Raw genomic sequence first — 20,732 nt, 5'->3', positions numbered from 1 at the left:
CCCAGGCCATAGCACGTCTAAGGGTGCATGTGGAGCGCTTCATTCGCTGGGTCAATGAGCACAAGTTTTTCGATTCTGTGATTCCCCTAAGGGTTTTTGGGAGCATCAACCAACTGTACACGGTGGCTTGTCTCCTTACAAACTATGAAAATGGGCCACTGGTAAAGGCCTGGGCAAAGAAGCCTGAGACCTGAGGATTTCCAATGTGCAACCACACTGTATATTTATACACTTTCATAAAGGCACTGCATATCAGGCTTTCAGCCAGACGACCTTCAACAAGCCATTGCACATAACATACATAAAAACTATGTATTATACGTGCAGTGCACTGATAAGGGACGTCTGAGTAAAAGCTTGATTATGCAGTGCCTTTATGAAAGATTTATGAAAGCTTTGTGATATTAAAAATAATTGTTAGTAATCTGCTTTTGTTTGGTCTCTCATTTTTAATTCCTGTCTCTTACCTTTTAAAACTAAATTTAAGCCGTACAAAACACCAAAATTCTCAGATTTATCAAGTCATTTATTACTTACCCTAAGCATTACATCACAATCAAAAACATTACATCACAATTAAAAACATTACATCACAATCAAAAACATTTCACTGTCAAATATATTTACACTGCAATCAAGTCATTAATTGGCCAAGAAGGCATTGAGGTAGAAATAAAAAAAGAAATAGTCAACTTTTTCTTTAATGGTTTGTATGACTTGCATGTCACGGGGAATTCTCTGAATGAACATGTCATCTTCTGTGTAAATGACAAAGTCACACCAGTCACAGCCAGAAATCAACATTTGTCCCTGGACTTGCCAGTAATAAGGATGGGTTCGCCTCAGTGTATGTGTACCCTCCTTTATCATAACATAAGGGCAGTCCACATAGCTAGTTACATTTGGGCATTTAATTTCTAACAGGCCAAACACTGGCTGCCCCTCAGGATCGTACACAAGCCCATCAGGTGTTGACCCCCATCCATGGTGAGTCAGGGTGGATCAGGAACCCACATGGGTAGTGGTTGACTTCCCTCACCTTGCAGTACTCCTCTACTGCTACAGGCTCCAGGGCAAGACCCTGCCGCATGTCAGCAGTCTGATGGCAAGATCCCAGAAGACTTTTTGCCAGCTTTCCCCCCTGGTGTGGCAAACTTCTCTAAATTTAGTAGAGGTGATGCGGCACCTCCTTAGTTGGTGCCACTCAGCGCAGGTACTCTGCTCTCGCGTGCTTTTTTCAACTTTGTGTGCCGTCTCAAAAGATGTCGCAAGGGATGCCAGATGATGGTGCTGATGTTCAGAAAACACAAATGCACAGGTAGGGGGTCCCAGTCTGTAATCCGAAAGTGGCAGCTGTGGGGGAGAAGGGGCATCTGTGTGTGGACGGGTACTGGGGACTGCCATTACTGGTAGCTGATAGGAAAGCACACTTCCCTCCTGCACCGGACCGAACATGGACTCAATCAGAGGTACATCACTCGAGATAGCCATTGCTGTGATCATGGGAGCTTCGTCTGCACTAAGTCCATGGTACGCCTCCTGAACTTTCAGAGTGGAGATGTCTGGCAGAGGGCAGCTAACTCCTTTATACAAGTTGCTTCTGTGGAAAAAAGACAAACAAATGTGTTAGAATTAAGAAGTACATGTGCAAAGCAATGAGTTTTGTGCGTGTGACAGATCGCAAATGTATATATATTGCAATATGCATATGGCAACGGCTTGCAATAACTGCAGTCATGAACAAAAGACAAAGAGAAAATCACTCACTGCTCTGGGCTGAATAATTTTTGTAGCTTTAATAAGAATCAGTATATATTTAATTCATACAGTGAAAACTAAGCAGTGTTTTATTTTTTCATTTGATTATTTAGTTTCTGTTGTTAAATAAACTTAACGTAGGATAACCTAAACCCTGTGGTTTACACTGATGTTAAAATAACACTTCTTATGCTACTGTAAAACACTGATGTTCACTTTCAGTAGTTGTAGGGATGTTTTCTTGTCACAAAAATAACGTGAAACAAGTATGTAGGTTATATAATTAATTTTTAATATATTTTTAAGATAAGTTACGTTTATTTTACACACTTTAAGCATTATCGTATCACATATCGAATATCGATGTATAAATATATAGTTTATATAAAATAATGTTCATAAATCAATTTCCTAAACTTAAACCTCTAACCTTTTTTTGGTTTCACTTTTTAAACTTTTTTTTTCTACTTTTAAATGAGACCACACTTAAGTCTCAAGCTTTATTTTATTTTTTTGACAGACATTTTTGTCCACCATGGACCTATGTGTAACTTTTTTAATTGATGCACAAGGGTTGAGCAAGTAAGTACTTCTGAGGGTGCGTAAATGTATGTGTGCAAATGGATTTGTTGTGTGTGTTTAGTATAGATAACAACATACCTGATTCCTTCTGCAAGTCTCCTTTCTTTTGGTCTGGCTGATATAATGACCATGTCATTAACTGGACCAGGTTTAATACCCTGCAACGAAATAAAAACATGTTTGAGAAACATCCAAGAGATATCCATACATAAAATGACAGAGTCATTAAAAGGCTTGCTACCATGGTCCTTGGTTTGTGCCACTTTTGTTCAGTTTCTGTGCAGCTGAACACTGGGGGAACTGATATAAGCCTCAGCTGGGAGTAGTGCGCCGTCTAGTACAGTAGAGAATCGTGATAATATTGTGAATCATATTTAAAAAATAAAATAAACTCGATTGGATATTGTTTTCCATATCGCCCATCTCTTTCATGCTCTTTCCCTTGGCCAGTCTCGCTTCGAATCTCGCGATATTACCGTGAATGGACAGTAATGACGACGACTGTTGAACGGAAAAATTAGCTTATCGAACGTTACACTTTTGTTTCCTGAAATGTTTTACCTGTGTGCACACGTATAATGTCTTCTCCCTGAAAATCGACGTAGCAACCGCAAAAGCACAAAACGACACTGAATCGGCACGAGTAACGTTAGGCCTCAATCGACATCTATAAAAGTAACTTTTAACTTTATGTAAAATGATAATAAAATAATAATAATGATCTTAATAATAATTTAAAAGGCAGAAATGATTTATTCTGTACATACATTCATTGATTCAACATATAGATCTTGTAAAAAAAAATCAAAGTTGATTTATAAGTGGGTTTTTTTTTTTACCCTTTTTCAACCATTTAGCATTAAACATTATTTCAACCATATTTCAACGTTGAAGGTCGGTCGTGTGCCGGCTGGGTGGGTGCAGAGTATGTAATGGACCGCAATGACTTTAGATGAAACACTTTAGAGAGGCCGTGTCATTAAGGTATTGCCAAAAAGGACGAATATTCCAGGTTTCAGGACTACGCACCGGTTCTTGCGTGGAGGCTGGCCGAGAGGACGAGGTTTCCGTGCATCAAGATTTTACAGCCCATTCAGAAACTGCCAATTCATTAGGGAAAATGGAAGCGCTCATCCTTGGATTGATTAATCACTGAGACTTGGGACAAAACACGTCCTGCAATTGTAACTGCTATTAGGTTTAAAAATGAAAATATTTTTAATTGTAGATGTTATGAGGGATTAATAATAGAATGTATTTAACACAATTTGTATGATATAATAATATATAATTGAAATAAATTATTAGACTAAAATAATTTCTGTAACATCACTCTTCCAAAATGTATCTCATACATTCCCTTCAAGAGGGACTTTGTTCCCTTCTCACTTAAAGCGCTCCCGCTTGTTAGAGTGGCGTGCTGTCATAACAACCATGTCCTTCAAAAGCTGTCTCGTTTAAACGAGGCTTGTTTAAAGGAGGACAATCGGTATACAGCAGCCTTCAAAAGGACGTGTCTAACCTAGCACGCAGTCTTCGAAATGAGACTGCCTTTGAATTGGAACAGAAGGCTACTTGGTCTGCGACTGACGACGTTTCACAAATCCACATATTGAGATTGTGTCTTTCAGCATGCATGTTCAGATAAGTGGAAGAAGAAATAGTTCCCATCCTGCACCAGTATTTGCTAACATAGCCTAATCCTTGTTATTTCACAGTTAAGCTTATGATTATTGTTCACGGTAAACAAATAATAATATCCCTATTTTTAGAATTTATATTTTTGTGTGAGGATCGATATTTTTGATACAACATCAGTAGTCGAAAGTTTCGATACTTTGTGATCGATCTAGGTACAGTAGCTCATCTTTGTGTGGGCGCTGTGTCTGTTTGAAGAGCAACAACTGTAGGCAATAACTAAGTGTCTATTGTTTTACATCTATGTCATCTTTAATAGTTAATGCTAACGCTCACTGGTTGTTGCTAGAAACTTCATATCGGACAGATTCACGTTTACCATACGAACTTATTTGTTTTTACGAAGTAAAATAATATATTATTAAATACATTCACTTTATTAGTCATTAACCTGTCGATGCGTTGTAACCCGGCTCCATAGCTCAGTGGTTAGAGCACTGGTCTTGTAAACCAGGGGTCGCGAGTTCGATCCTCGCTGGGGCCTCAGGTTTTGTTTTGTTTTCAACGTCACATTTCAATGTTTTGCGATGCCTGTATTTCACCCTTTTATGTTAACAAATGATGAAATTGTATTTATCGGAATGGCAGCAGCAGCGTATTTGAGAGCATTATAAAGTTGTACTCTAAAGCTATTTTATACATTATAAACGTGTAAAATGTGTTTCTTCATTCAGTTTTGTTATTTAAGTCTTTTGTGTGTGTGTGTCTTGCACAGGTTTTGCATTAGTGTGTGTACATTCACCTAAAGCTATCTCAGTTGCCATTGTTCTCATTTCAATAATGATGTCTCTGTGTGCTGAATTCCAGCTCTGCTTTGAACAAGGTCATTGATACGCTGAACATTCAATCACGTAGATTACGGGTAACTCAAAACAAGCTATTACAACCCCCCAATATTTGTACCACGATCAATGGAAACATATAAATTCAATGTTCAAGCCAAATCTACGCCCTTGAGTGCCAGACTGACTCTGCCAGCTTCACTTCAAATGTTGGCATCCCTCTGAATAGCAATTTAGCTCTATGCCTACAGCAGCTCATAATTTATCAAGCAATGAAGGTCCCCCTGTAAGAAAAGAGAAGCAATGGAGAGATGAATATCATTTTAAGCAGATAGCTCTGAACGTTTTCCCCCTGTAGCTTTAATGTCACAATCACAATTCTTTTATTTTGTATTCATTACACTTCAGCTTCCAGCAACAGCCATTACCTGTCCGGAATTGGTATTCATGTCACATAGTGAAGTTTGAGTGCAAGTGTGGGACTTAAAAGTTGTGGGGGATTTCACGCTTTTTAAATAGAAATTAAGCTTTTGTCATAGGACAAAACCAAAAATGCACAGAAAATGATACCTTATTTTGAGTGTATATAGTTCAAAGTCAGCACATATTTCAAATAATTATTCATATAATATTTTTTTTGGTGATCATTAGGTATGCTGGATGTTTTTCAATGAAATATCTTGCAGTTTAGCCGATAGTAATAAATATACCAAAAGTATTTAATTACAACTAGTGGGCTGAGAGGAATGTGCTTGTTTGAAAATGAATTAAAAGTGGGGTTAGAGAGACACCTAGTGAAATGAACTTGCAATAACATTTGTCTAGTGAGTGGATGGCTTTTTCTTGCCATCAGAGGGCAGTGCTGCACTACATTGATCACGTTAAACAATCAGGAAACTGGAAGAAGCATTAATGAACTGCTGTTGTTTTAATAAATGAATATGAACAGTCCAATAATGAACTTTTATTGTGATTTATACTTTATATTAATATTAAACTCTAAAGAAGCAGTTTGGGCATCTTTATTGGCAAATGTATATTACAGGAATCTGCCATTAATGGTCATGGGAATAAAATATGTATAAATGTCTGCCACCCATATGGTGATTCTGCCCTTGCCATTGTCAAGAGTATTAAGAGTGTGCGTTTCACTTATCATACCATCACATTTTAAAAGGGTATTTTTCTTTCTGAATCACATCGGATCTGCAATGGAAAACTCTATGAGTGAAAACTGAGTCACCTTGTGTGTGAAATACATTTTCCAGAGGATAAGCTTCCAAACACAATGGTTATTGCATATGACTGCAAATCAGCAAATGTTGAAAAGTTTTACAGCTAGCTTGGATGGAGGATGTGGGTTCTTTCAAGCTATTTCCAATCAGAACAGCCATGTCACCTCAACATGAACCCATTTTATATCTCAAATAATTCCCTCTGTTTTCCTGGTAATTATGGTCAATTAATGGGAAACTAGTGATCACTCTTCTCTAGCAAGCTTTAAGTGGAGCACTGAACCTGAACAAATCCCTTTTCCTGTCATGTCTCCCGCTCCTCCTATCAAAAGCGTTTGTATCCCCACAGACCAATGTCCTGCGGAGAGATGTTGGAGCATTTTTCATTTTCATATGCCACAGCTCATCACAGTGGACAGACACATCATCACAATATATGTACATTTACCAGGCAACATAAAAATAATATGTAAAAAAAATAAAAAATAAAAACATTCTAGTTGTGTCTGAACAGTATGGAGATGAGTACCATGAGATTTGTTTTAAAGATAATGGCAATGCAGGATGTAATGCTCACTATAAAATCTTAAATGCCATACATATGCAGGCTGACATTGAAAATATAGGTATATTATACACAATATAGATTGTGCAGAAGCCCTTAAATGTATTTGGACAGTTAAAAAATTAATAATGTCACTGCATTAGATACAAATATCAAACTAAATTACATTTATTTAAAAGAAAGTAAGTGCAAACCCAACTTTCAATTGAAACATTTCACAAAAACTAGTTTGTTAGGTTTAAAATTATAAAACCAAAAAGTTAATATTTGGGTAGTTGACATAAAACACATCTAAATATATTTTAAACTGCATTTTGCTGATTCGTTTAGAATTATGTATTCTGTTTTTATAATTTCATATTAATTGAGTGACTGCATGGAGCATTTTTATTTTTAAAAATCATATTTTGCACTGCATGAACTTATAAAATTAAGAAACAAAAAGGTTATTACATTTATGAAAACCTAAAAGGATTTGTGGCCACTCACAAGAAATAGCCTACTGTTTTCCAAGATATAGGCTTACAGTGGTCCTTATTAATTCATGGGATTGAGGATTACTCAATTTGATTGAAATGTGTTATGAAATTGAAATGTATATATATATATATATATATATATATATATATATATATATATATATATATATATATATATATATATATATATATATATATATATATATATAGTATTATTATTATTATTTTTTTATTGTGTGTGAACTATGATCAGTTGGTTAAATGTAATTGCAAGAATTGCATAAAAAAAAAAAAAAACTTGTGGGAAAAGGTCTAGTACTGTATTATTTGATTACAGATCCCACAGATTTTTGAGCTGAGACATTCTTCTAAAAATCTTTATTTGAGTTCAGCAGATGAAAGAAAGTCATACACATCTGGGATGGCATAAGGGTGAGTAAATAATGAGACAATTTTCATTTTTGGGTGAACTATACCTTTAAGTGTGGCTTAACTGTCCAGTTACATTTTTCGGGGCCACTGTATGCTCTTAACTAAAGTTATCTTCAGTTTTTTGTCATAGTTGCTGTTCTCATTATCTACATGCAATCAGTGGTTTAGCAGACCATGAAACACAGATCAGATGCAGGTCCATTGTTGCCATGCCATTATTGCATTCAGAAGTGTGTGTATGTCTGCAAGTGTTGTCTATTAATAGGAGTGGGGTGACAGACACAAAAGGTTCAGCGAGTGGCTCCAGACTACATACAGCTGTTTACTCACAGCTTGGGGCCTTCCTGTGGACCTGCACCCCTCCAGAGGTCCCGAGCGCAATGCAGCTCCACCCCCACTCACACTCACACATACAATCTGGGGCTCAGCCTTATTCCCTTCCCCCCTTTAGAGTTAACAGAAGGTCAATGTTGCATATTGGCAAAAGAATCATGCTGCTCATATATCAATTTGTTGGATAAATGCTTGCAGCTCTTTTTTATTGTCTGGGCATTTAATAATATGTCTGGCATATCCTGTGATGTTGTGTTCAAACATGAAAGCAAGCATAATTATAACTCATACTTAGGGTAAGGGGTATGAACAAACCCCTAACCTTAAGTATTACAATTTGGCATGTAACTTGTCCCACACTGTTTGTGCTACAGACATAAATTATACCTTAATTAATGTGGTTAAATGAAGATAGGTATGCTGTAAATTTTCTAAGTAGTCAGATTTATAGTTCTATGGAGAAAATTCATTAGACTTACATTAAAGGAGGGACTAGAGCCATATTTAGAGATCAGTATATCTAGAAACATGGGGATCGGCTCTTTTGACTTGGGCCAGTAAGCAACCACCTAGCAACCACCACAACACCCTAGCAGCAACCTGGCAACTCCTTAGAAACCATCTAGAACACCCTAGCAACTGCATACTGTAGCAATGTGCTACAAACCATTCAAAACACCTTCATATCGACGCACTGGCATTGTGGCAGCATATTTCACATAGGCGAACGCCATGCATATTTCTTTGGAAAATGCAATGTAATCCATTCTGGTTGACTGAAAAAGCCCTCTTGCCAGTTTTCAAGGACCTCACACATTAACTTGAGTGGCCAGCTAAATTTCTGAAGTGACATGGATGAAGGGTCGCCCTTTGGAGGCTGTAAAAGCTCTCTAAACACAAGAATAGAAACTATCCATAAAGAAAATAAACACTCCACTGGACCCTGGAGCACAGCAGATGTGGTGGCGTAGAAAGCTCGTAGCAAACATTTAGATAACTCTCTAATGGAACAATGAAAGATCTGGCTTTACAGCTTTCCACATAAATCGTACTATACCTTTGTTTACATGGCCAGGTGAGAATATTCTGCTATTGTGCTCTTTGAATGGGAATTGCTGAGATCCCCTCCCCAGGTTGGTGATAACATCTCTTGAGTATAGGTTTTATTAAGGCCGAAATCTGCAGCAGACAATGGACTGACCCAAAGAGGTTGAGTTTCAGGCAATCTGACAGTCACTCCAGGTTTTTTGAGCATTCTCTCTAAAACCGCAGACTCTGAGCTGAAAATGACAGGTTCTTACAAAAGTCTGGGTGGCCAGCAGTTATTATGGGTTTAGAATAGAAAGCCCTGTAATTTACGGTTGTTTTCTGAATGTAGAAATGTATCTGTAATTGAGGTTAGTTGTTGAGTGGTGAAATCTCTGGGTCAAAATACATTTTTCAAAAGAACATCTTCTGACTCTAATCCCTGATGATTAGATCTTTTAAAGGAATTTTCCATGTTTAATATAACCTAAACTCTATTGACAGCATATGTGACATACCATGATGTATTTATCCAAATAGTAAGCTACTGTTCACATTAAAACCACCTACGGGAATTATTTTGGTTGTGCATTAACTAGAAGTTCATCTGCATAGAACAGTAGTAGAACCACAGCTAAAAAGACAATTTAGACAACTACAACTCAAATAACCCACATTTCAGTCATGACAACTCTTGGGAGGATTTAGCATATTATTGTGGGCATGACAGACTAGACCTGCTATGCTGCTGCTGCTTCTGCACAGAAAGTACGGAGATATGCTACTGCTAGAACAGACACAGACATACTGAGTTAAGCATGTTGAGATAATTAGACATACACAAAGCATGCTGCATCAAGCATGTATGACATGCTGCTGCACAATTAGACATAAATACAACCCCCATGTAGCAGATTTAAACAAGTAAAGCCAGGGCGGAGGAGGGTTTCAGAGAAAACTATTGCAGCACACCGCAGTGAAACTGGCGTACTTGCAAACTGTGCATATTTAAAATTTAGGCAAAGAGAGAGTATGCATTTTATTAGCCACACAATTAAATATCAAAGAGACGATCAGCTTACACCATGTGAGCCGACTGGCTTGACATACGTATCACATATGAACTAGCTAATTGGCAAACAGATAACAAGTTGAGAGAGCCAATCAGCTTGTGCCACATAGAGTTTCATACCCAATACGTAGTCATTTTTGTATGAGTTAATTAATTCAAAGACTATTTAGCCCAAGACAGAGCAACTCTATTAAAATTAATGGGAGAAATTAAAACGCCCAATATGGCAGAGTAGACAAGGAAGTCCCGCCTTACAATTAAAAGAGCCTGTCAGATACAGACAGCACCTGTCAGTTTACTCCAGAACGCGCATTAGCTGAACCATTCTTAAAAATTTTATATTTTTAGCATGAAAGAAGCAACATTTTTTATACCATCGTTGTCAGATTTTATTAATATACAAATGTCCTTTGATTGCAAGTTTGACCAACTGCTTTGGAGATTTCAGTCTTTCCCCATTCAAGTAAATAGGAGCTGTACATTTATGCTGCTCTTATCTAGAGAAAATAGCTGCCCGGGAAGTTCCAAAGATGGCCACCAAGTGGACTGATTGGCCTTGAAAGGGACTTTGAATACAAGTTTGTAACAGGTTCAGAATGGGCAAGGAATAGGTGGGAACAATCAACATAACTTTAATGACATAAAAGAACTGCAACATAACATAAAACACATACAGCGCATACACACAACGGCCCCGTGTCTCTCACTCTCTCAAACTTTCTTGCTGAAAAAAAGGCTTAAACCAGCCAAAGCTGATTTGTTGTTCTTAGCCAGTTTGTTTAGCTGGTTTTAGAGGCGTTTCAGGCTGGGAGACCAGCTGACCGACCAGCTAAACCAGCTGAAAACCAGTTTGACCAAATTAGGAAACCAACTAGACCAACTTATATTTTTTCATAACTGCTGGCTTTTTTCTGCATCTTTACTTGTGCTAAAACTTCTCCATATACCTGAACCTTATTTTACACTTAGTTTCCGGTCTTGTATTAATCAACCAATGTTTCTTTGGGAACGTGTGAGTTTTACATATGCACATACTGGCCAATTAAGCCTGGTTGTGTGCAGATTTTTGGACACATGTGCACTGATACAAACTCACACTGCTCTTTTTGTAAGGGACAGAGACCTGGTGGGCAGTACAGACCACTCATAGATAGCACTCCCAGGCATTTGTGGCTACCCTGCAGGAAGCCCTAAGGAAATCTGGGATTCCTGTTGGTCTAGAAGTGGTCATGGATTTAATCCCCAGGCACTGGCAATGGACCTGTGCCTGTGCTGTCTATACGTTGTTAACGGTGTTCATGTAAAATCATATGTCACTTGGTTGGAACTTGCCAACATGGACAGGTTGCACGATATACCCTCATTCTCAAAAACCATAAACAAAACTTCTTAAAGTAAAGTAAAAGTAAAGTAAAATACAACACAACCTAGACTACATTAAATACAGTTTCACTCGTTTGACTGCTGAGTCACACCCCTGTTGTTAAAAAATTAAAAAAATGTCAATTTTCCTATTCATTTCATGTCAAGTTAATAATTCTGCATATTGTTGAGCCTGTCCAGTTAATTGTAATATTACTACATTTTTGTTAACTTTTGCACAAAGAACAATTTTGGTACTGTGTTAAGTTGCCACTTGATTTCTAATGCAAAATCTGATGAGAACCACTAATCTCAGAACTGGTTCATCAATAAACATTATGGGTTTCCAGCTTGCATTGGATGTTCATCTGTACATACTATGAGACACACAGGAACTTGATGTAATTAACCCTACTGTTTAGCAGATGATTTCCCTTTACTCACTTTCTCTGGATGGTCTTCACATCTGTTGATGATGATTCCTCATATTTTCCAAGGACTTCAATGTGGTCTGTCTATGTTTAGGCCTGTTTCCTTGTCCATTTAGCCCTAGTCCCCTCTAAATTAGTAATGTGCACATGTCAGTCATTTATCTGCAGTTTGACTGCATCTGGAAGCTTCCCAGCATGGCAAGGAATAAATTATATCAGTTCTGGGAAATGACTGTAATACAAACAAACAGCAATGTGCTAATGGCTGGAACATTTCACACCCAGCAAACCGGTCTAGTGAACAAGACTGCGTGAGCCTTGATTAACAGTGGCTGGTAATTTTCTGCCAGACAGATGTGTATGTGTGTTTTGTATCAGATTATATATTTGAACAAATTTTTTACATTCTCTGGAGAAAATGTGAGAGCTATTTGTCTGTGTAATCACTCTGCTACTATGATATAGGGTGTTGTTGGGGGTGGTTGCAGTGGTGTTGCTATGGAGTTGTTAGGGGTGTTCTGGTTGGTTGCAAATATTACATTGTTTTTGTGGGAACTTGAAAATGTCCAGTTTTCTTAACATCAGTTGAATGTTTGTTAAAGTTTGTCATACAGTTTAATTCTTGAAAACTAAATTTGAATATACTAATAGTAGTAACATTATAAGGATGTTCCTTATTATGCTAATATCATCATAAAATTTGCTCCTACAAGCTGCATGTATCATTGACACAAGATTAATGCCTTACTACAAAATACATTTTATTTTTTGCTTTAGGTAGGCTTACTAAATCAAAAGAATAGGAAGATTGGACGTTTTTGTTTTTTTTTCATTTCTTTGATTTGGCATTGTCCAGTTCCTTTTCCTCCCCGTCTGCAGTATTTGATGTCCATAGTGTAAATATTAGTAAAATACCTTTTTGATTGTTTCGTATTGTAAACGGTACACGGTTGGTATTGTAAATAAATCTGTGTATATACTTTACTACACTGTTTCCATCTGCCTCATTCACCCTCTCCCAGTGTATAAATGGTGTGTTTTGTGCTTTGGATGGGACAATGTCGCTCTCCCTACTCCCTAGACAACGATAAACAGTGGATTGTCGTAACATTAATGGGGGCTCGTCCAGGATATTTTTAAAAGCTGCATGAATTGAGGTATCATTGACAAAAGAGTAATACTCCAAAGTTTACATTTAAGTTTAGGGGTTTTGGAAAGCATAAGTTTGAGCAATATAAATAGTAATGATTACTTAGGTATACAAATTGATGTAACATAAAAATACTCATTCTTGTGCAATAATGAAAATATATGTCAAGTTTTTTCCAATTTCTGTTCACCTGTGCAGAAATCTTGTCTCATAACCTGCTGGAAATATTCAGAAAACTGATTCCTTAAAATGAAACGAGAGAGAATCAAGTAACACCAGAACACAGAAACTGCTGTTTGCTAGAATCTAGTGTTATGAAGACTCATTGTAAAAGGAGAATAGTGCAGAACACACAGTGTTTGTGCTGGGAGCTTTACCCCATCAGAGCCTGTAGGCTTTGATCTTGGCTCATCATGGGTCGTTCCACCAGCGCCCATATGGATTCACTTTTCTCAGGTCTGTTCTGGATCTCTCTCTCCCTTATTTATAGCCCCAAGAGAGGTTGTAAAACAAGTCCCTCTCAAATGTTGTTCTCCTTCACCAATGCACTCAGTGATGGAGTGATGCTTACTTTTGCCCTGCCATTCAGCATGATTAACTTCAGTTTTTAGGAGAATGAACGTCATCATAAAACCAAAACCACAACCATCATTTTACTGTGCATACATCACAAACAAAACATGCCAAGAACAGATCTGTAACTGTTGGATTGGTGTGCTATCTAAGACAAATACTTGCACTTTAAAAACAAAGGTTCTTCAAAGTTTTTTTTTATTTTTTTCAGAATCTTAGGTTCATCAAAGTACCCTCTTTTATAAAGAACCATATCTGGTTGTATAGGGTTTTGAGTTGGCCATATGGATTTTGGGATGTTAAAAAGTTCTTCATGTAACATTTTATGTTCTTTAAATCAGAGTATTGTTTTCAGGGTTCTTTAAAGCACCTGTACATACTAGATGAAATTCTAAAGAACATCTAGAAAATTAAAAGTTATTTGTGAAATGTAAAAGGTTATTTGATGGCATTAGGCAGGAAACACCTTTTGGATTCCAATTTGAACCCTTTTTTGAAAGTCTGGGGAGAGGATTGGAGTTCTGCCAACTAACACAGAATGTTACTCAAACGTTAAAAAAGTAATTCCTAACAATAGGAATGTTCTTTTTTTTGGTTTTATTTTTCATTCCCAGAACATTGAATGGAAGTTTCTGTGTGACAACCTATTAAGAACTCATATAAAATGTTAGCTAATGGTTATCTTTAGGTTTTATTTTACAATAATAAGCTAACCTTCACAGCAATTTGAAGAATTTTACCAAAAAATTTAAATAATAAAATAATCCCAGGCATCATGAATACTGAATTTGTGGAATAAAATAATTAAATAAAATATAATGTTTATATAACAATAATAACCAACATACCATAACCAAATGACTCAAAAAAGGGCAAGATGTAAAAAAAGTTAATCTGCAGACATTGCTTGTTTTTTTATGGGACATTACAAAAAATCAAGAACTTACAAACGAAAACCTTGAATGGACTCCAACAGATCTGTTACATGAGCCCACAAACTATATCCCCATTGTGTGTTCAATGGTAATTACAGCTCCTAATGCATTAATGGTTTGCAGGATGTCTAGAAGACATATGCTCTGAAATGGGCTTCCTAATAATTCATAATGTTTGGGCAAGAGCAAAGGGCATATTCGTACACGAAATAACCCAATTTGATTGTCTGTCTTTGGAGCCAAGTCTTTATGTTTGAGCAATGTCCTGTGACCATTCACGACTCTTGTTTTTTCTCCTCTCCTAGTGAGGCACAAAGAGCAGGACCCCCCGGCCTCCTGGGGTTCTCGGGGAGGGTTTTTGGGGTTTTCTGTGCAAACAGCACTAAGTACAGGTACAGTTATCTTTGCCCGACTCTTTGCACCCAGCTTTGAGTTCTCCATGGGATTCGTAAAGGACTGACCTTCAATAAACTTTCTATTTTTTGCTTGAAAAATTTCTGCTTGTTATTGATAGAAAAGAAACATTAAGACGAGAGCTGTGGGGATCCAGAGGTGCTGTGTTCACTTCAAAGGGTTTCAAATGCCTTTTTTGTATTCAAATGAAAAATATTACACATGGTAATAAAACACAGACTGTTTCCACTGCCCAACAGCATCTGATGGTTTATTGCTTTTTGTAAATGTTTCAAAGCACGACTGACCCACTTTCTCTCAAAAATTGTTTAACTCCCATGTAATTAAGAGTAACTCAAGAATAAAAAATGTATTCCAATTTGTAATTTGGAGAATACCTCAATTGTTTGAATGATTTGAGCTGAAGAAGCACAATGTATGGTTCCATTGTAGTTCGTTTTTATTGTTGGAGATTTCTGTTTCCTCATTCAAGTAGATACTGAGATTTCACGCCCATTGCTTACACACACACAATACACTGTAAATGTAAAAACAAGAATTTAAGTAAATTAAACAATGTGCTTGATGTTGTAACATCTAAATTAATTGGTTTTATTCAAGTAAAAAAAATATGATTTGATATGACTGAATCAACCTGACTCCGTTAGTTAACACCAACAAAATTAATTTGAAGGGTCAGATTAAGGGGAAATAATCAATAGCACCAGCTTTTTATTGACAGCTATTAATGAGGGAAGAAGAAACAGGCAGCAGGCACAGATATCAGAGAAAGAGAGAGAGAGAGAGAGAGAGAGAAGCAGGATCTCAGCTCTTGGGGCAGTTGGGTAGATCTGACAAAAACCACTGAGGAAATCCTCTAAGTACCACAGTGGGCTCCCAAAGAACAGAGGGGGAGGAAGGAGGTTACTGGCCTCTATAACAGCACCTGACTTGGACTTGGCTCAGGTTGTGCATTGGCTGAATCATTCAAGTAATGCTTAATGTGAAGGCAATTAGATTATTAGTGCAGCAGATGGCAGTTACATAGCAAGACAGTTATTCCTCAATAAGCACTGCAGGACCCTTGAGGGCTTCAATCTTTCCTCTTTCTCCAGCTTTCTAGTTGGTTACTCAATATGTATGGCTGGTAACATTAAGCACAAATAAAATGAAGACATGACACCAAGCCAATTGTCCAGTTCATTTTGCATTAGCTAGACTTAAAGCTAATGTTTCTGTTTATCCAAAAACAAAATGTTCTTCTTCTTAATTGGTAATTGAGAAATAGATGCAGCACATGTGTTCAAGGCATCCCTAATATCCAGAAAACGAGAACACAAATCTACTGTTAACTTCATCATGCTCAAATTAAAATGACTGTTGCATGTGTCTGTTAGCTGTAGCAGCTGGCCACACTCCATGTGTTTTTTGTTTTGTTATTAAAACCTTAATTTGCACTTTAATGGGTCTTGCTACCATATTACATTACATTTTTGTGGTAATTGCTTTTGGCCATAACAAGCTTAAGTATTAATGCAAGAGGATCAAAATTCAGATTCACTTTAGCATTATGTTTTGTGTAAAAAACTGTTTATATATATATATATATATATATATATATATATATATATATATATATATATATATATATATATATATAATTTTATTTTACTTATAAATAAATTAAAGTAACTAAACTTAATTCCAACAAACTCACAACTAAAACACACAAACCAACTTTCAAACATTTCATACTTAGGCTATAACTGTAAATCAAGCACACATGAAAAGAAAAAATATGATTGGCTGAAAAAGCCATTCTTTAAGTAGAATGGTGTGTGGTTTATGGCACTTTCCTTTTCACAGACCAAAGATCCCCAATAGGACGTATCACTCAGATTTATATAGTACATAGGATTATTTGATTATCTCTTTTATTGCAATGAGTTACAAAATCAAAAGCAATAAATACTGTACACTCATAAATCTGAAGGTAACGATGACATGCCAACATTTTTACATTACATACAATCTTTTAAAAAATTCCAGCATTCTATATTCATCCCTTTAAAATAATAACACAAATAAAGCATTCTTGATAAATCATATATAACAGGTATAATAATTCAATATGTGATTGCATATATGCATAGGCCTACGTGTATATATGTATATATATATATGTATATATATATATATATATATATATATATATATATATATATATATATATATATATATATATATATATATATACTGTATTCAGTTATCTGTATTAAATAAAGTGCCTTCCTTCTTGATCTTCTGAAAGGTGATGTATCATATAATCATATAAACCTAGAAAAGAGGGTATTACATGTAAACTTCTACAGTCGGTACTGCGAATTAGAATAAGATACTAAGTTTTCCATTTAGTCAGCCAACGATCCTCATGCATCAGTTTATTCATTCACTGAAAATGATAAATGTGCTATTCAATCCAGAGTATTGTGAAAAAGATGGCAATAAACAGTATTTCAAAGTCTGGATGTACAGTCGGGCCTTTCAGAATCCTAACATACCTTGAATTACTGCAGAGGACAAGATAGACATTATCAAAAACATTACTGATCAAAAGGCCAGTCAATTCCTTGTGACTAAGTATTTATGCATTTTTAAAGAACCCCTATACATACAGTATGAAATCCAGGTTAGTACCATGAAGCAAATACATCATAACAACAAGCAAGAGATTTAAATGCAAGCAGATTCTAGCATTCTCACAGCTTGACTGCATGATATTTTTCATGGCTGGCACTTATTGTTAACCCAATGAAAATATCTTCATGGTTTTGCTCAGATCTGACAGCGATCATAAGCAATGCTAATGTTTGCAAAGCAGGGGTGCTCAATCCTTCTCTTGGAGATCTTCTTTCCTGCAGAGTTTCATTGCAACCAGTCTTAACACATGCCTGTAATTTTTAAGTGAACCCAAAGACCTTGATTAGCTGTTTCAGTTTTAACTGTTTATTGAGAGTCCAAACTAAACTTAACTCAACAAGGAGAATGATCTCAAGAATTGGGACTTAATGGCAATGGTGTATAAGATGAAGGGCAATACAAAATAAATGCTTAAAGGTGCAATATGTCACAATTTTCATGTAATATTCATCTTTTTTTTTCAAATGCGTGAACGGCTTGTAACGCAGCTTAAACAATTAGCCCTTCCCGGACTTCCTAGGTTGCCTATTAAATCCTGTAGATGGATTTTCATGCGAAGGGAGCAGGTCTGTTTTGCCGAAGGATGTGATGTTTATGTGTGCTCCAGAGAGTCTTGCCTCAATAACAGCTTCTCTTTCTCTATTCAACATCGACAACAGACAGACTTCAACACTAGGTAACATTAGCTTAGAGATGGAATCCAGCAAACGTCCGGCTCCCAGCACTACACTGACTCCTACACAAACTCAGAGTAAGCCAAAAAAATAAAAATGTATCTACTGAATCCCGTCTGGCTAGGCGGGAACTTGATCGTGGTCGAGCAAAAACTAGAGTGAACATCAGCAGGGTATTTGATTCCTGGAGGGACATTCTTTTGGGTTTGGGGATCAAAACCGACCCTGAATTGGTGTTCTTCTTATTGGACAGGTAAGCTTACATAACTGCAAATCATGCTAAATATAGTGTCATAAGGATTGATCTGTGTAATTTTAGCTAACTTGATCTTACCTGCTAACGCTGACGAATTGCAAGCAACCTTGCTTCATAACTTTCAAATAATTTAAACGATCTTCTCTTTATGCTAAATGTCAGGTCAATGTTAATCTGTAATTACGCTGGTTTCTTATTCATAGTACAACATATGACAAACAAACCATAAAATAGTGCAACATAACAATGCAGTGCAACCGTAAACTGTCTGGTATAGTTCGGTAGTATGTAGCTCTATGTGTGTATCAGTACGCTATGTTAGCTGATAAGTAGTTTTCAATTAGTCTCAAAGTTTGTAGTAAAACAATCATTACTTTGCAATTTTAATTATGCCACCTCACCTGTCAGCATGATGCCAGTGAATCACGTTCAGTCTCTTTGTACGTTACGTCATTGTTTTGGCTGATGCTCGCTCACTCGCGTCCCTATGGAGTGCACGAGCACGAGCACGAGTAACAGGTAGCTTGCTGCCGTTCACTTAATGGCCACAGGTGTCATTGATAACAAGGGATTCTGAATCTTACATACCGCACCTTTAAAATACTGAGCCATGATCAATGAAGCACGATTCTCTTGATACACTTTCCAAACTTTTGGACAAATGTATTGATAATTTGAGTTGTACATCTTAGCTTAGCTTAGCTTTTGTATTTGAGCGCCTTGCACAGGATCACAACAGCATTGGAGAATGGGCTCTTTAGAAACTTAATGCTGGGTCTTTTAAAGTATCTGACCTGGAATTTGATCCATGAACCTTGAAGCTAAAGGTTCAATAGCCTCACTCAATGTGTTCTTGCCACACTAAACCTTGCAGAATAATTTTAAATGATTCATTGACACATTAAAATTCTGAAAACTATTTGATGTATTGTAAGGAACTTTGATAGGAGTTAATTGTGCTTAAAGTCATGTAGTGAGACATCATATAAGATGTTTTTATTACTAGTACATGGAATTGACGTCTTTCAGTGGGTATCTATCAAATCACCAGCATTCTGTTTCAACACCTCACAAAGCGACAGATCATGATAAAGACCCATAATGACAAGAAAGGCTCAGGTCCTTCAAGCAACATCTCAGGTGAGCTGCTGGGATTTGATTGGGATACAAGGATGAACCAAGATGTTGAAAGACCTATTGAATTTAGAGAGATGTTCATTTACATCCAAAGTGTTACCCCCACCTTTAGAGGAAGACTTCAATCCATCAACCAAACTCCAACAACCCCCTACACTGGTGTTGAGCAGGTGTCTCATATTGCATTCAGTACAAAGCTGGCTTGTGTTTAAAGAGGGAAAAAAGAGAGAAAACAGAATGGGATCCAGTTATACCTAAGATTTAAAACAAACAAGCCTCTCATTGCAAAGAGATAAAGGGATGTCTTCTCAAACGCAAGTTAAAAAACCTGCTTTTCAGATTTTTTTGTTTTGTTCCTCTGAAAGGTATGTTAAAGATCAAGTCATTCTGCATAAATATCTTGTCCTATGACACAAGGTCTGTGTATATGTGAAGTAACAGTATACAAGCTCTAAAGAAAGGAACTATTCTCAGAAATATGTTAAATCGGTGTGCAAGCATTTGTGTTTGATTTGCTTAGACTGATCTTGCCCAGACTGGAGTGACGCCAAGATTGAGCTTCAGGTCTAAGACAACAAATCGGCATTCCGTTGCATTTTTGAATATCTCACAATTTTAGCAGCATTACTGGAATTCCTTTAATGGCAGATCTGAGTCTTTGAGGACAACGGAGAAAAACAAATCGCAATCCAAAGAAAATAGTCAATGGGGGAGTTACATCACAGTCTTCCAATCTGGATTTTTTACCAACATGTTAAACCAATGTTATTGTAAACAACAGTACGTGACAGTATCTCAGCCATAGTCCCAACCCAGATGTTACTTTCAGTAAATGTCCAGGTGTATCGCTAGAACTTCATATCTAGTCTCAGCTAATATGTCTCTCGACCAATGACAGTTAAGAGAGTGTTCCAGGTTTATTGAACCAACTAAAAGCACTGAAAGCATTTGTGGCATAATGTTGATTACCATTAAAAAAAAATCTAAATAAATAAATAAAAATATATATACTGTAATTGTAATATAAATAAATACAAAATTTGGTTAGAGTCAGGTACTTAAAATGAAAGTGAATGTGGTCAAACATTAAAATACACACAGATAAGGTAAGCAAGTATATTACAATAAAATCATGTTAACACATAATGTTTACTTCTTG

General features: G+C 36.5%; 1 protein-coding gene and 1 non-coding gene across 3 annotated transcripts; one reads left to right on the top strand and one right to left on the bottom strand.

The window, feature by feature from the left end:
• Positions 1-530: 530 nt before the first annotated feature.
• Positions 531-11,871, bottom strand: LOC127662882 (uncharacterized). Of its 2 annotated transcripts, none has more exons than XM_052154271.1 (3): positions 11,769-11,871; positions 2,419-2,498; positions 531-1,600 (listed from the first exon to the last, which is right to left on the bottom strand). In XM_052154271.1, the coding sequence occupies exons 2-3, from the start codon at positions 2,469-2,471 to the stop codon at positions 1,060-1,062; spliced, it is 594 nt and encodes a 197-aa protein (XP_052010231.1). In that variant the 5' UTR covers positions 2,472-2,498; positions 11,769-11,871; the 3' UTR covers positions 531-1,059. The 2 variants fall into 2 exon arrangements, with proteins under 2 accessions (XP_052010231.1, XP_052010230.1); XM_052154270.1 differs by lacking the exon at positions 11,769-11,871 and adding an exon at positions 2,582-2,783.
• On the top strand, positions 4,450-4,522 carry trnat-ugu (transfer RNA threonine (anticodon UGU)). Its single transcript has one exon. It is a non-coding gene; the product is annotated as a tRNA-Thr (tRNA).
• Positions 11,872-20,732: the final 8,861 nt, after the last annotated feature.

This window comes from Xyrauchen texanus, chromosome 22 (assembly GCF_025860055.1).
Source record: "Xyrauchen texanus isolate HMW12.3.18 chromosome 22, RBS_HiC_50CHRs, whole genome shotgun sequence".
Taxonomy (NCBI): Eukaryota; Metazoa; Chordata; class Actinopteri; order Cypriniformes; family Catostomidae; genus Xyrauchen; species Xyrauchen texanus.
The sequence above is the reverse complement of the archived record's forward strand: the minus strand, read 5'-3'. Positions and strand labels throughout refer to the sequence as shown.

Excerpts from the sequence above, each read along its gene's own strand:
- LOC127662882 (XM_052154270.1), bottom strand. Across the intron at positions 1,601-2,418 it reads AGACTTGCAGAAGGAATCAG|AAGCAACTTGTATAAAGGAG; the intron begins GTATGTTGTTAT and ends TTTTTTCCACAG.